Genomic DNA, 14,437 nt, shown 5'->3' on the forward strand with positions numbered 1-14,437 from the left:
AACTGAAACGAAAACATGTTGCAGCTATCGAACGACTAGTGTATTGTCCATAATAAATTCTTGGGAAATTCCATTGGCCGGAAGCGATAATTTGGCCGAAAAAGTCGTTTGCCCAAACAGGTCGTTTGGCCGAATAGGTGATCAGCCCGAAAATGCCGTTTGGCATAAATGGTAGTTTGACAGAACCCGAACAGGAGAGATTGGCTCAATAATACCTAATTCTGTTATTGATACCATACTCTGTTATGAACTAGCCCTGCATAAGAGGTAAAATAACAAAAGAATAATACCAAAAATTAATATGCACAATACTTGAGCCATAACATACTCTTTTATTAAGTTCAATTTCAATACCAAATTATTATTATTCGTTTGGTATTGAAATACCTAAACATGTTATGCCTCAAGTATTCTGCATATAAGTTTTTGGTATTTTACTTCTTATGCAAGTTCATATCAATTTCTGTTATCGAGGTCGGGAATGGGCCATTTGGCCGAAAATATCGTTTGGCCCAACAGGTCATACGGCCAAATGTCAATTACTGAACAGGTAATTTAGTCAAAAATGTCCATCATTTTGGCTAAATGACATTTACGGCGAACGTCAAACGACCGTTGAACGAAATTTCGTAAACTCTCTACTTTTTAAATCGATACTGGTCTGTAAGTCAAAAGTCATCTAACAAAATACCAATAAGAAAAAATGAACATTTATCCCAAACTATTATCAGGTCGAAACTGGTTTGACAAAAAATGTAGTTTGGCCGAAAGTGACATACAGCCAAAAGGGACATACGGCCGAGCTGGTAGTTTGGCCGAAAAAATTATTTAACCAAATAAATCATTAGGCCAAAAGTGCCGTTTGGTAGGAATGGCCATTTGACCCGAAAATGCTCTTTCTGCAAAATAACCAGGCATTTTCTGTCAAATGACCTATTCGGCTGAACTTTTTTTTTTTAATTCAGCCAAACGACACTTTTTGAAGAAGGTTGTTTTGCAGATGGGCCAAATGGCTCTTTCTCCCAAATGACAATCATTAAAAACCAAAATTTTTTGTAATGAACATTGTGAGTTGATAGAGCGCTTATTCAACCAAAAATAGTCTTCTACAGTTAAAAAAAACTAGCTTATATAGCTTATATACTCAAATTATTTGTTGGATATTCGGTCAAAAGGCTTTTTCAGCCTGTTAGGGCAAACTTCTTTTTCGGCCAAATGTTCCTTTCGGCTGTACGTCACTTACGACTAAACTACATTTTCGGTCAAACTTGTTTCTACCGCTAAACGCTACCTCTAAACGCTCAAATGACATTTTCGGCCAAATGGCCCATTCTGTCAAAAAACCATTTCGGGCAGACGACCAGGACAAACGGCTATCTCGGCCAAATTACCAGTTCAGTCGTCTGTCGCTTTCGGTCAATGGTATTTTCCAAGAATTTCTTATCGAAAGTAGAAAGAATTTTCTGAAGTCATCCAGAGACATAATTTCCAAATGAATATTCTGGCGAAATTCAAAAGATTCTCCCGTCAATGTGTTGAGAATATCCAAAATGACCGTTTCAGCCGAACGACACTTTCGACCGAAGGTCCATTTCGGTTAAATGGCCCTTTCGACCAAACGACAATTTCGGCCAGTTGAGCTATTCGGCCAACTGTTGTTTTTTCAGCCAAAGAAACTATCCGACCAAATGACATTCTCGGCCAAATAATTTTAGGCTAGATACCCTAGCAAAGTTTGAAAACGTAATGAGAGCATATATCAACTTCAAATATGAATAATCATAATTGATTACATATTTTGATCTCATTTTGCTGTAGATTACTAAATTTAATGATATGACATCAAACTGTGTGGTTATCGGAAACCAATATCAAAATTAGTTTTCGATTTGCTTTTATCGACAGCAGGAATAGTTTTCGATTTGATGTCACAGTAAGACATTTTGTTACTTTAACCGTTAAAACAAGCAAAAAGATATCAAATTAAGTAATCATAATCGATGATTTCAAAACATTAAAACAAGTTATCGATTTGCTCTCAAGCTTTGCTCGGGTAGGCTTCTGCCGAATCTAGACCAACATTTGACAGCCAAAATTTATTCCTTCTGATTATTCGTCCACATATAAAGCTTTATATGTAGACAAAGAATCAGAAGGAATAAATTTTGGCTGTTACGCCCTTTTCAAATGTTGGTCTAGAAATTGTCTTTTCTGTTAAACGACATATTCGGCGGAGCAATTTTCAGCCTTGTGGTCTGGCCAAATGGCTTTCTGCTGAACGCCTCTTTTCCATTCAAAAATTAATTTCAATTATTATTATAGCTTTATTGAAAAGGTTTTCAGTCGGAGACTGGTTCGCCTCTTAAATTAATTTCAATGATAAATTCTTTCAACGTGAAGGATCAGGAAATTATACGGAAATTCCATTATATCTTCAGAATTTCCACTTCCACTATCAAAATTCTGCGGACATCTTCAAATTTGTATCAGCGAGGAAAATTATAGATAGGCGGCGTGACAAATTTTAAACGGCGATGCCAAAAGGTCGGCGGCGGCGGCGTGCCAAAAGCTGTCGGCGGTGGCGGCGTGCCAAAAGCTGTCGGCGGTGGCGGCGTGGCGCGGCGGCGCTCTTTTCTATCCCGGAGCAACTTCCGGAGGAATTCCCGGATGAACTTCCGGAACAATTCCTGGAGGTACTTCCGGAGGAGTTCTCGGAGGACCTTCCGGAAGAATTCTCAAAGGAACTTCGGGAGGAATTATCGGAGGAACTTCCGGAGGAATTCCCGGAGGAACTTTCGGAGGAATTCCCGGAGGAATTTTCGGAGGAATTCCCGAAGAAACTTTCGGAAGAATTCCCGGAGGAACTTCCGGAGGAACTTCTCGAGGAATTCCCGGAGGAACTTCTCGAGGAATTCCCAGAGGAACTTCCGGAGGAATATTCGGAAGAACTTCCGGAGGAACTCCTGGAGACTGAAAAGGATCTGTCACACCGCCGCCAATAAAATTTCAATCAGTGCATAGTTCTACTCCAGAGGATCACTTAGTGGCTACATAAGTCCGAAGAGTAGTGCATGCATTGATTTTGCTCTTAGAACGCTGAAGCAAAAGACCATCTTATGGCCGCCGGGGGTCAATGAGTGGTCCTTGCATTGATTATGCACTCATCTTGCTAGAAAAATCGATGTCAAACAAGTTGCTGCTTTCTGAACCATTGAAAATTGTTTATGGATGTGGCTTTCTCAGTCTGAGGATAATCAAAACGGCTAGATTTTGAAATTACCCGACGTTTCGGCCGAATGTATTTGGCCTTTTTTAAGGGAAATTATTCCCTTGAAAAAGGCCAAATACATTCGGCCGAAACGTCGGGTAATTTCAAAATCTAGCCGTTTTGATTATCCTCAGACTGAGAAAGCCACATCCATAAGCAACTTCAATTCCAGTCGACAATTAATAATAAATTGAAAATTGTTTATAAACAATCATCACCCATCATGGAACCTATTCCGGAATTGACACTTCGGGGTAAACTTATTTGATGGTCCCAAATAGATCAGAAATAAGCCGTTGAAACAATTTCAAGAAGTTTTAAGGTTCCCCCAAACACACGCGACACGACAGTCGCGACGCGATTCTATCGCTTGGCGACAGCGATTCTGTCGCCGTTGGTATGGAAGCGTAAATAGAATATTGCCTGCAGCGACCCAACGATAGAATCGCGGCGACTAGTTGTCGCCGTCGCGGCGATGAAATCGCTTAGGTTTGGGGGAGCCTTTATACGGGTTCCAATGAGAAATATTTGCGACCAAACGCGGCCTCCGCGATTAATTGCCAGAAATCTTTTTTTTTTCTAACTGGATCCTTCACGAGTCTAATTTCATTGTTTGACCTTTCTTTTCAAAACAAGCAAATTAATCATCACAGCAAGCTAAGGAGTTTTGAATTTATTTAAAAAGGTTCATCGAAATTAAGTGACAAACAATTTATCTTAAGAAATAACACTTTAAAACCGATGTTTGGCCGAAATGGTGTATGAGGCTTTTATGCGGATATCGCTAAAAATTGTGAATATTGACCAAAATGTCGGTATTAATGTATATTGAAACTTCACTGAAGACTGAAGTTTTTTTTTTCATGAACAAGGGCTGCTGGGTGTGCGACGGACAAAAGTGTTCAAATTCAGAGCAAAACATCTTCCAGGTCACTCTTGCTCTGAATGTCAGAATCGTCAGAATCTACCCCACCGACACTCCAACATACTTCTAAGTTGCAATCTAGAGAGCGCTTCCGATCGGGTGCGGTTTCGAAACCATGAGATCACTCGGGCCAAACGATGGAAACGCTCCGTGGAAGGGAAAATCTACGGACCCCACAAGACACTTCAGTCGAAGAATTTACCGTCCTAACTACCAAAAGACAAGGTACACAATGAGCAAGATAGATCGATCAGTTGGAAGATGATTTGTGGACCCTTCGTAGAAAGCGCAGTTGCCGACGTTCAGCTGTGGACCGGTCAGAATGGACATATGTGTTATGTACTACACAAGCCTTTTCAACCTTAGTTTCAATAGATATTTGGTAAAAAATCAAAAAAAATTTTTGCAGTAGTTATGTTATTTTTTGTTTTTGTTTAATATAATAATACTCATATAATTCAGATCACACACGATTTCACGAGTTCTGTGCAAAACCATGCAAAAACCAAACAATGACAAACTACAAATGTTAACAAATAACGATCGGAACATAAATTAAACAAGGGAAGAACTGATTGGAATTCATAATAATTACCAGGTTGGACATAAATTTCCTCTGAATTAACTGTCGCGTTTTGGGATCTGCAATGGTAGAAATGGTAAAATGTTAAGTACATCAAATGAGCTTTTCGACCATGGAAACTTACTATACTCCTCCAGTATGAATACTCCACCCTTCTGAGTGAAACATTTCCGGATGTGCTCCAGCCGTATGAAGAACTGTTTGTGTTACGAAAGAATTTTCATTATGATGAAAATAAAAAAAAGAGATGTGTCAATTTACTAGATTTTACTAACTTGGACAATTTGATTCACTGTAATGTTTTTGATAACAATTAGGTGAATTGTGTAGATACTAGTACTTGTGGGCAAATATTTGTGTATTGTTAGATCGCTTTAATCATAAATGATGCAAGCTATGTGTTGGTTGGAGGTGCTCTATTATTCCATGTAGCAGAGTTGATTACAGAATAAACATTTGTTATAATAGAGATATCGAGTTTTTACATTATCATATGCATTTCTTATTGTGCCTTTCAAAAATATGATTTCTGTATCATTTTGAATTCGACAGCGAATTGCTTGTACGTTGCATCAATTTCAATCTGTCGAGGGCATCATCTACCAAAAACATAAACTAAACTTACTAAAAGCAATGTAGTAGCAAACGGTGTCACCTAAAGGGCAATTCTAATTACAAAGCTCAGCAAAAGTGAAGCAGCTACGAAGCTGGAACGAACACATAGTAGGTAAGGCAACGGAAGTATAAGCACCGAAACGTAAAGGTAACTAAAAGCCATTCCTTTTTCTCAAACTAAAACAAAAACTCAAGCACTAATCGCCTTAAAGCTAGATGAAAGCTCAGTGTCGTTATCGTAAAATCATTGCAAGGTGGGAGCATTCATATTCGTTCTAACGAACAGGATACATTACATTTGAAAGTGGAAATATGAGTGTGGGACGTTAATTCGCTAATATGTTTTTTTTGTCATTCACTCGCACAACGGTAGTACAACGTTCTTCATTACGTTTGCATGGAATTTACCTCTCATATGTAGATACAGTCACCAAAAATTGTGATGCACCGTGGTTTGTTCTATTGTATAATATCAGCAATGCGAAACAAGTACTTGTGAGATGGTCTCTAAACGAAAATAGAAACTCAAAAACTATCTGAAGTCGATTGTTCTGAAAGATAGAATAGAGTAGAAGAAGCAAGGGCGAGATACCGAGAAAGCTTCGACGTAGAGAATTGTTGTGTCTCAAATTTTGTATAACTGTTTCGGAGATTGACTTTCGAAATACTTGCTCTGTTCAATGCGCTCTAAAATATTATTGGTACTAGATATTATTTATTTTGCCACTTGGCCGAATATACCAAGTTGTTTGGCCGAAAGTCATTTGGCCAAACAATAGGTCATTTGGTCGAATGGGTAATTTGGCCGAAAGGGTCATTTGACTGAATTGGTCATTCGACGTCTAACTTCTCACTTCTCAATCATCATTTCTCACTTCTCACTGCGAAAAGAGACAACTCTCTTCTTTTTTCGCTTTTCCTATTTTTAACAGTAAGAAGTGATAAGTGAGAAATGAGGAGTGAGAAATCAGAATTGAGACGTCTCACTTCTCACTTCCCACTCAAAATTTCTCACTTCTTCCTTCCTGAAAAGTGAGTAGTGCAAAATAAGAAGTAAAATGTCCCACTACTAACTTCGCACTTCTCACTTTTCATAGTGAGAAGTGAGAAATGAATAGTGAGAAGTGAGACGTATTTTTTCTCATCTCGCAATATTCATTTCTCACTTCTTACTGTGAAAAGTAAATATTGCGAAATGAGTAGTGAGACGTCTCACTACTCACTTCGCATCTCTCACATTCCACAGTAATAAGTAAGAAATTAGTAGTGCGAAGTGAGAAGTGAGACATCTCAATTCTCACTTCTTTCCAATAGTTTTTCACTTCTCATTTCTCACTGTGTAAAGTAAGAAATGCGAAGTGAGTAGTGAGATGTCTCACTTCTCACTTTGCGCTGCTATTTTTTTACAGCGAGAAGTCAGGGATGGTTAGTGAGAAATGAAAAGTGAGACGTCTCACTTTTCAAAGTGGGAAGTGAAAAGTGAGCAATGATTAGTGAGACGTCTCACTTCTCACTTCTCACTGTAAAAAGTGAGTAGTGAGTAGTGAGTAGTGAGACGTCTCGCTGCTTACTTCGCACTTCTCACTTTTCACAGTGATAAGTGAAAAGTGAGAAATTATTAGTACGAAGAGAGTAGTGAGACGTCTCACTTCTTACTTCACACTACTCACTTTTCACAGTGAGAAGTGGGAAATGATTAGTGAGAAGTGAGGAGTGAGACGTCTTACTTCACAATTCTCATCAATCATTTTTCGCTTATTACTTTGAAAAGTGAGTAGTGCGAAGGAGCTCTTTTTTTTATTTCACTAATCATTTTTAACTCCCTATTTCTCACTTTTGCAGTAGCCTTACCTTAACCAAACGACCTATTCGCCCAAAGGACCCATTCGGCCAAATGACCTATTCGGATAAATAACTTTTGGCCAGATAGGCTTCGGCCCAATGGTTTGTTCGGCTTAATGGCATTCAGCCAAATGGCAATCGACCAAACGACCCTTCCCCTTCTTAAATTTGTTGTTGTTATTGATACACAATTTTTATGTCTGCTGTCAAAAATCTAATTTGAAAATAAAAGAGAGGGGGGTTGGGATGAATTGATCTCCCTACAAGATCTTGCTTTGATAAAAGTTCTCTTTGATTTCTTAAACATTTTTCCGGGGAATCAAGTTTCCCTATATTGAGACAATAACTTCAATACAAATATTCTAACAGTGTGATGGAATGTTACCATTTTTATCAATACAGATCATATTTATGGCTTTGCGCTGTGAAACAATGAAAGCATTTGGTCATTGTTAGGAGAAGTTGTTCAAATTTTGCGTGGCCACTAAAAAAATCATTAGGATATTCAACACACACAATCGTCTGGAGAATAAATACGGTTGTCAATCCAAAAACTAACTCAACACACAATGATCATTTATCTAAAAGATCTATACTAAAAAATATGCCAGAACAAAACTAATTTGATTCTCGATAAAACGGGGGTAGTCAAGTCTACCCCAGGTGGTTGGCACAACGCCATGTTTTCGCAGCCAACATCTCAAAGAAAAATTTATGGCAGTATTGTTTTGTTTACAAACATGTTTCGGACAGCAGAACAAAGAGAATCGAAGGGACAATATTTCTCTAATTTCGCTGCATGGCAACACTTTTATAAATTTACATTAAAAAAAAGTATTTTTGATCTCCTTTTTGTGTAATTCATTTCCAAAAGTTTTCATATTCTTTATTATATATTCTTTGGCCGATACAAATATTCAAAAACAATTTTGTCACCCTCCCGCTCGTTTTTTTTTTGGCCAAAACATAATATTTGGGGGGAAGGGGCGACAAAATAAAATTCGGATAATTTTGGAGATTTTTAAAACATTCAACAAAACATTTTAGAGTTCTTCAAAACAAACACAGGAGTTTTTTGATTTATTTTTTATAAACCCCCCCTGGACCTTTCGGAGACCAGTAGGACATATTGTTAATTAAATATTTGTAACGGCCATATAAAAAAAATGAGATATGGTATTTTAATTTCACGAAGGACATTAAAAATATATATTTAAATATTATATATTTAAAAATAAATTAATATAACTCGACAACGGAAAAAGTTACAGACGATGTTCTTATAGCAAAACATGCGTCTTGAAAAGCCTCAAAAGTCTTCAGAAAGTGACATTCCTAATAAATTAAAAATATCGAAATCTACAGCTTTAACACTTTTTATTAATTTTATCTTTATCTATTGCAAGATATACAAGAAAAAAATGCATTTTCGGCCAAAACTATACTTTTTAGAAGAAAATGTCTACAAAGTTGTTCTGGATACTTGAGCCCTTTTATAGAGTTATCGAAAAATAGGGTGGCCCATTTTATAAAAATATAAAAAAAAAACATTTTTTTTTATTTTGTAGAATATTGACATAAAATGTTCTACAAAACTGTAGTGCTGCTTACTCCAAACAACTTTGCTACATCTTTTTTCTGTAGCCCTAAAGCTCACTGATTTGGGGCAATCTTACTTACTAGGGTTAGGGTGTACTCAAAAGCAGTATTTTTGAACTGCTTATTTCCTTTTTTTCTTTTCATGAACGTCATCTTTTGTGGCTTTTCAATACGTGTGTTTTGCTACAAGAACATCGTCTGTATCTTTTTCCGTTGCCGAGTTATATTAATTTATTTGAAAAATATGACCATTAGTCAAATTGGTAAAACTTGAGATAAAAAAATAACATATCTCCAATTTTTTTGACAAGATAAAGAATATTAGTTGTTCTTCCAAATGCCGTGTAAACATATTTTTTGGTTTTCCTCAATCGGTGATATCAACTTTTGAAAAAAAAAAACGTTATTTTAACAGAAAAACGATGGTAACTTTTGATCGGCAAAAGAGATTGAGCATATTAATACATCAAAAGATGCAGTTTTATGAGCACTAGAAGTTACCCGAAGACGACTTTTCGAAAACAAAAAAAGTAGATCAAAAATACTGTTTTTGAGGGACACCCTAATCCAAGTAGGTAAAATTGCTCTAAATCGGCCAACTTAAGAGCTACAGAAAAAGTTTTTTGGAATAAGCTGCACTACAACTTTATAAAACATTACATGTCAGTATTCCGTAATATAATAAAAAAAAAAGTCAAAGATGGACCACCCTATTCTTTGATAGCAATATATATAATTTATACGTAAAATGCATTCTTTCGCATAAAACTGTATCCTGGACCATAGTGTTAGTAGTCTATTTCGGACTGAAACAATAAGCACCCAAATTTCAATATCTAGCAGCTTAGTGATCACTTCCACAGCTACTCAGCCAAGTCAAGTTCCATTATGGCTAGTTCTAGGCACAGGAAAAGCGATGAATTCCAGGCAGGCCTAACTTTCGCATGATTTTGTAAATAAATCTGGAAAATTTAATAATTTTGGAAAAAATAAATAGTTAGGCCAAAATATTTTGACCTAACTTTCGCATGATTTTGGATTCCTTCCTGCCGGTTTACACTGCTGCCTTTTTTATTTCTGTTTTTGACTTTATGATGAGCTGAGAAGCATCAAAAATAGAAGTTCTTCTGGGCTTTAAATAATTCAAAGAAATTACTGAGATAATAAAGCAACGGAAAAGGTCAATTTTTCCTCATTATTTAAAATTAAAATTGCATTCAACGATTATTGAATCTGTGGCAGTAATTATATCCCTGACGCATACAACTCCCGTAGCCTTGTTTGTTCGTTCGATTGGATTGGAAAAACTGTAAATTGCGTGACCAACTTTGCTTACACTGCTTTATTTTTCCATAAGGCATCATCGAACAGAGCAAATATTCACAAAAACGTACTACCGTAAACACGATTTTTATTACTTTTTTACAAATCAGGTTCTCTACATCGAAGATAAGGAAGTGTGAATGTTTCTAAATCAACAAAGATGTAAAATGATAAGCAAATCTCGTACATATTTCCAATATAAAAAATCAGGGATTATGTCAAACGGGGCTTTACATTTAGAGTGCATTTTTTGCTTATAGTTCGATAAAAAGCGGGGATTTCTTTCTTGAATATTTTATTCATCACCTCGCTACAGTGATTCCATAGAAATTCATCATGCTATAAAAGACAGGTGAATCTACGTTGAAATAAACTTAAAGCTAATGCTGTAATTCTTTCGAAAAAGTTTTAAAAGCATGAAAACGGCAATGATTGGCCATTACTTGATTGTTTACCTACAGGAGAGTCTAAAGTTTTAAAATAGCTCATCTACCTAGGGTTAATCTATACATGACGATAGTTCACAATTTTCAAACATAAAACGTATTTTATTGTCAATTTCTAATCGTGGCGAAAGGAATAAACTAACAGGGTAAAGTGAAGATTGTACCACTACGGAGAAGAACCACACTATTTAGTTGCATGGAGTATGCATGTTTGCAATTTTTTTTCGTACATTGGTTTTGTACAGAAAAACTGATAATTCATACATCTAGCTTTAATCACTAATAAAGTAAACAATAAAACCGAACGCAAATTTCATAGATCTACAAAAAAAGGGAATTTTACCGCTAATGTAAACTACAAACAACTACTATATCATTGGTATGAAAACTATAGTACCAAATCATACAGAGTAGCAACTGAGAAATGGAAATGTTCACCACCGGATTCGTCCTAGCGAAATAACCAATGAAATGTAGCACAATCTAGAGAAGATCAATCAGAACCACTTGGGGAGAGTCTTGAAACAATAAAGTTTAGAAAACAGAACAAAAAATGGCGAAACTCATTTCGTTCGTTCCGACACCGAAACGCCGTTTTTTTTTTCGAATGAGTGTGAAAAACATAGAAACAATAATTTAAAAAGCTTCATAGTTTCGATACATAGAAATTTTGCAACAACCATTATGCTAAAATTATTGATTTTCTTAACGTTTAAGTTTGCATCCGGTTTACAGGTTTTACAGTGTGAATGTGTGGTGTAGGTTTTATTTTTAAGAAAAACGTTACAGCTTTTATAACTTAAGAATAAGTAAGTGAAATTGAATTCAACTGTACCTCAAAGTCCTTTCAATCCGCAAGGTTTGCAAAAATTTCAAATTTTGGTTTCATCAAGCAATTAAGCGAATCGGTTGCATATACACATGGTTAGTTTGGCGGATATTTTTGCGGTAGCATATTGCGCATTGGTTTCAAAAACGGCCGCAAGTTTCACGTTTGATTTTCAGTTATGCGACAATAATAAGATTTGTTTGTTTGACAGTAAACATATGGAGTGAAAAGAGAAAAAGAAAAACAAAAACTAGATTAGTTTCCTTTCGATTTGAGGTCTGGATTAGAGTTTACACCGAGTACAATATGCTTGGTATGTAGCATTGACTAGATATGACTAAAATAAAATCTAAAAAAATTAAATCAAATCATTGTATTTAGGTCTAGGAGATAGTTTTCTAAAATCACTTTTATAATAATAGAAGACAAATAAACTGAAATGGAATTAAAACCAAGTTCGAAACAAAACTAAGCCAACAACATTCACGGACCATCTCAAAAGTTTATATTCATAGTGAATTAAAATTTTCGTGTAAATTACACTCACATCTATTCTCAGCGAGAATACTTTTACCAGTTGCTTGATAAATTCTCATTCAAATTATGAATAACGTTATTGGGCACTGCTTAATAAATTTTCCTAAAACGCAAAAAATATAACAAACTAAAAAGTCACAAAAAATTAACTGAAATCAATTGATTGCAATAATGTGATTACAAATTCGCTACCCAATACAGTAACCGTTCGCTAATTGGAGCGGTTGGCGAGAATCAATGGTGATAACCTTCTGCATCGAGCAAAGGACTCTCCCGCCAAAAATAAAACTTAAACATCAACGCCATTTTGATGTCAAACTTTGACGGTTGGCTACTTTTTAATTGGGTTGCGCCTCAATTAGCGAGCCCCCAACGAAAAAGCGCCCTAACTAATCTCCATTAGCGAACGTCTGCTGTATAAACGAAATTATTTAGTTAATATTTTATTCGCCCAGAAAATATGTTTGGCCTCACCCAAAAGTTGCTTTCGCTATTATCAATGTACTACTGTATTGTTCAGTATTATTTCGATGCCTATGCTTTTCATCAAACATCGACTAATCTAGATATTCTGATGTAAAACGGTGAATATGAGAACTAAAAGATTAAGAATATACTTGAAAATAGACATTAGACAAAAAGACAGAAAAAATGACATTAAGACTTTATACAGGTTTTGGTTTATTGTATGGGTCAATAAACGAAAACTGATTTCCCTTGGTTCGGGCATGCAGTTAAGCGATTAAGGTATATTATAATATGTTTAAATATTAACTACTAGCTGAAAAACCCGGCAGTAATCGAAATTGCCAGTCAAATATGTTCTTTAATTTGTCAAAGACTGAACAAATTGCAACGCCGCATTCTGAAACAATTTTTGGTACGATTGTGATTTTGATTCACAATAAATCAAGATTTTATTTTGCATCTGTTTTTTGACTTTATTATATAAAAAATGTACACATTCTCCAAGACGAATTGAACAATGGAAAAATCTTGTTCAATGATCATGATACGGAAATATCTAAAGAAATATGCTTGAATATATTCGGTTTACAAGGCAATTTTTGCGTGATCAGTCTGAAATCATCATTCCTGCACAACATTTATTTTAACAAATGTCGATAAATAAAAAAAATGATACAAGTAAACCGCATAAGACATGTCTAGCAAAAATGATTTTTTTTCTAGGTATATTTATAAAATTCTTGTTCAATAATACATATTCTGGCAAAAACATACAAAAAAGTTGGTAAAAAATACTGTCAAATCAAAGTTTGTTGAAGAAATTACATATATATGTATAATAAAAGTGATTTGTATTTTGACTCTTTTGATTTCCTATTCATAAACTATTGTATTTGCCATTTAAATTGTCCTCCTAGGTTTTTGTCTAATTTGGTTGTAATTTGATCGTGCACACGTCATTTGAAGTTTGTATGGAAATTAATATAAATTTCACCAGAAAGATTGTTCCGCGAGGTGTCTCTAAACTGTTTAAATATAATTAACGATTTGACCTCATAGAATACTTCCTAAGCTGAAAGACATTTTTGTTCAGAAGCGATTTGACCGATTTGACCTAAGCAAAGTTATAAAGAAAATAAACTAGCTTATTATTGATATTGATATTATTCTTTAACGAGGGTTTTCCACGGATCAGTATTTCCTCAAAAACTTTATGAATCAAATCGGTTGACAACAAAGGCGATATGTTCCATTGTCGAATTGTATTGTCTAACAGATAGAGAGTTAGTAGACTTTTAATTCTTCTCGATATACATGCAAGTTACCCAACTTCGGAAGTAGTGCGCTGGATTCGCATAAAGATGCGCTAAACAACGCATCAGTTCGATAGATAAAACTTCGGAAGAAAGTTTAGTTCAGAAGTCCCTACATCCGAATTCTACTTTGGTGCTACGCCCATAACATATGTCGCCAACGTTTTCATATATTTTCAGTGTTCGATTGACGTAGTTATGGAACAGCTTTCAACAAAAGATACTGTTTTTATACTTTTTACTATTTACTTAGAAATACTTTTTATTTTTTTTTTTTGACGACGATATTTTTAGCGCAAGGCTGACTAATCTTGTAGAAATATTAAAATAACAGATGTTGGAAGTTAATAGGAACGAAAAATGGAACTTCAAAGTAGAATCTTTTCATCTGGTGAGACAATCGTTTTGATTTTTTTGTCTTTTAATATTATTATTTTTATAATTTAATGACACTCCATTAAGGTCACTCCTAACGGAATCCAAGTTAAAAAGTGCTCGCGTTTTCGGGGGCACACCACTCGATACGGAAGCAACGCACAACTGTCATTTTTATTATTTCACGCATGCTGCGACGCAGCAAACCTAAATCAACAAAAATGACAGTTGTGCGTCGCCTCTGAATCGAGTGGTGTGCCCCCGAAAACGCGGGCACTTTGGAACTTGGATTCCGTCAGGAGTCACCTTAAAAA

General features: G+C 35.5%; 1 protein-coding gene across 8 annotated transcripts in view; it reads right to left on the minus strand.

Moving 5' to 3' along the window:
• Window positions 1–14,437, minus strand: part of LOC134205646 (MAP kinase-activating death domain protein) — a 129,609-nt gene that overhangs the window by 21,091 nt on the left and 94,081 nt on the right. For 7 of the 8 annotated variants that reach the window (XR_009978167.1, XM_062681096.1, XM_062681097.1 and 4 more), the window contains 2 exons: window positions 4,901–4,973; window positions 4,789–4,835 (listed from right to left, as the gene is read on the minus strand). The exons of the other annotated variant lie outside the window; for it this stretch is intronic. Coding sequence is in view for 6 of the 7 variants with exons in the window: in XM_062681096.1 (XP_062537080.1) it covers window positions 4,789–4,835; window positions 4,901–4,973 (120 nt within the window). In the remaining variant the exon portion in view is untranslated. The remainder of the gene's footprint in view (window positions 1–4,788; window positions 4,836–4,900; window positions 4,974–14,437) is intronic. 8 annotated transcript variants of the gene reach the window in all.

Source organism: Armigeres subalbatus, chromosome 1 (genome assembly GCF_024139115.2).
Source record: "Armigeres subalbatus isolate Guangzhou_Male chromosome 1, GZ_Asu_2, whole genome shotgun sequence".
NCBI lineage: Eukaryota > Metazoa > Arthropoda > Insecta > Diptera > Culicidae > Armigeres > Armigeres subalbatus.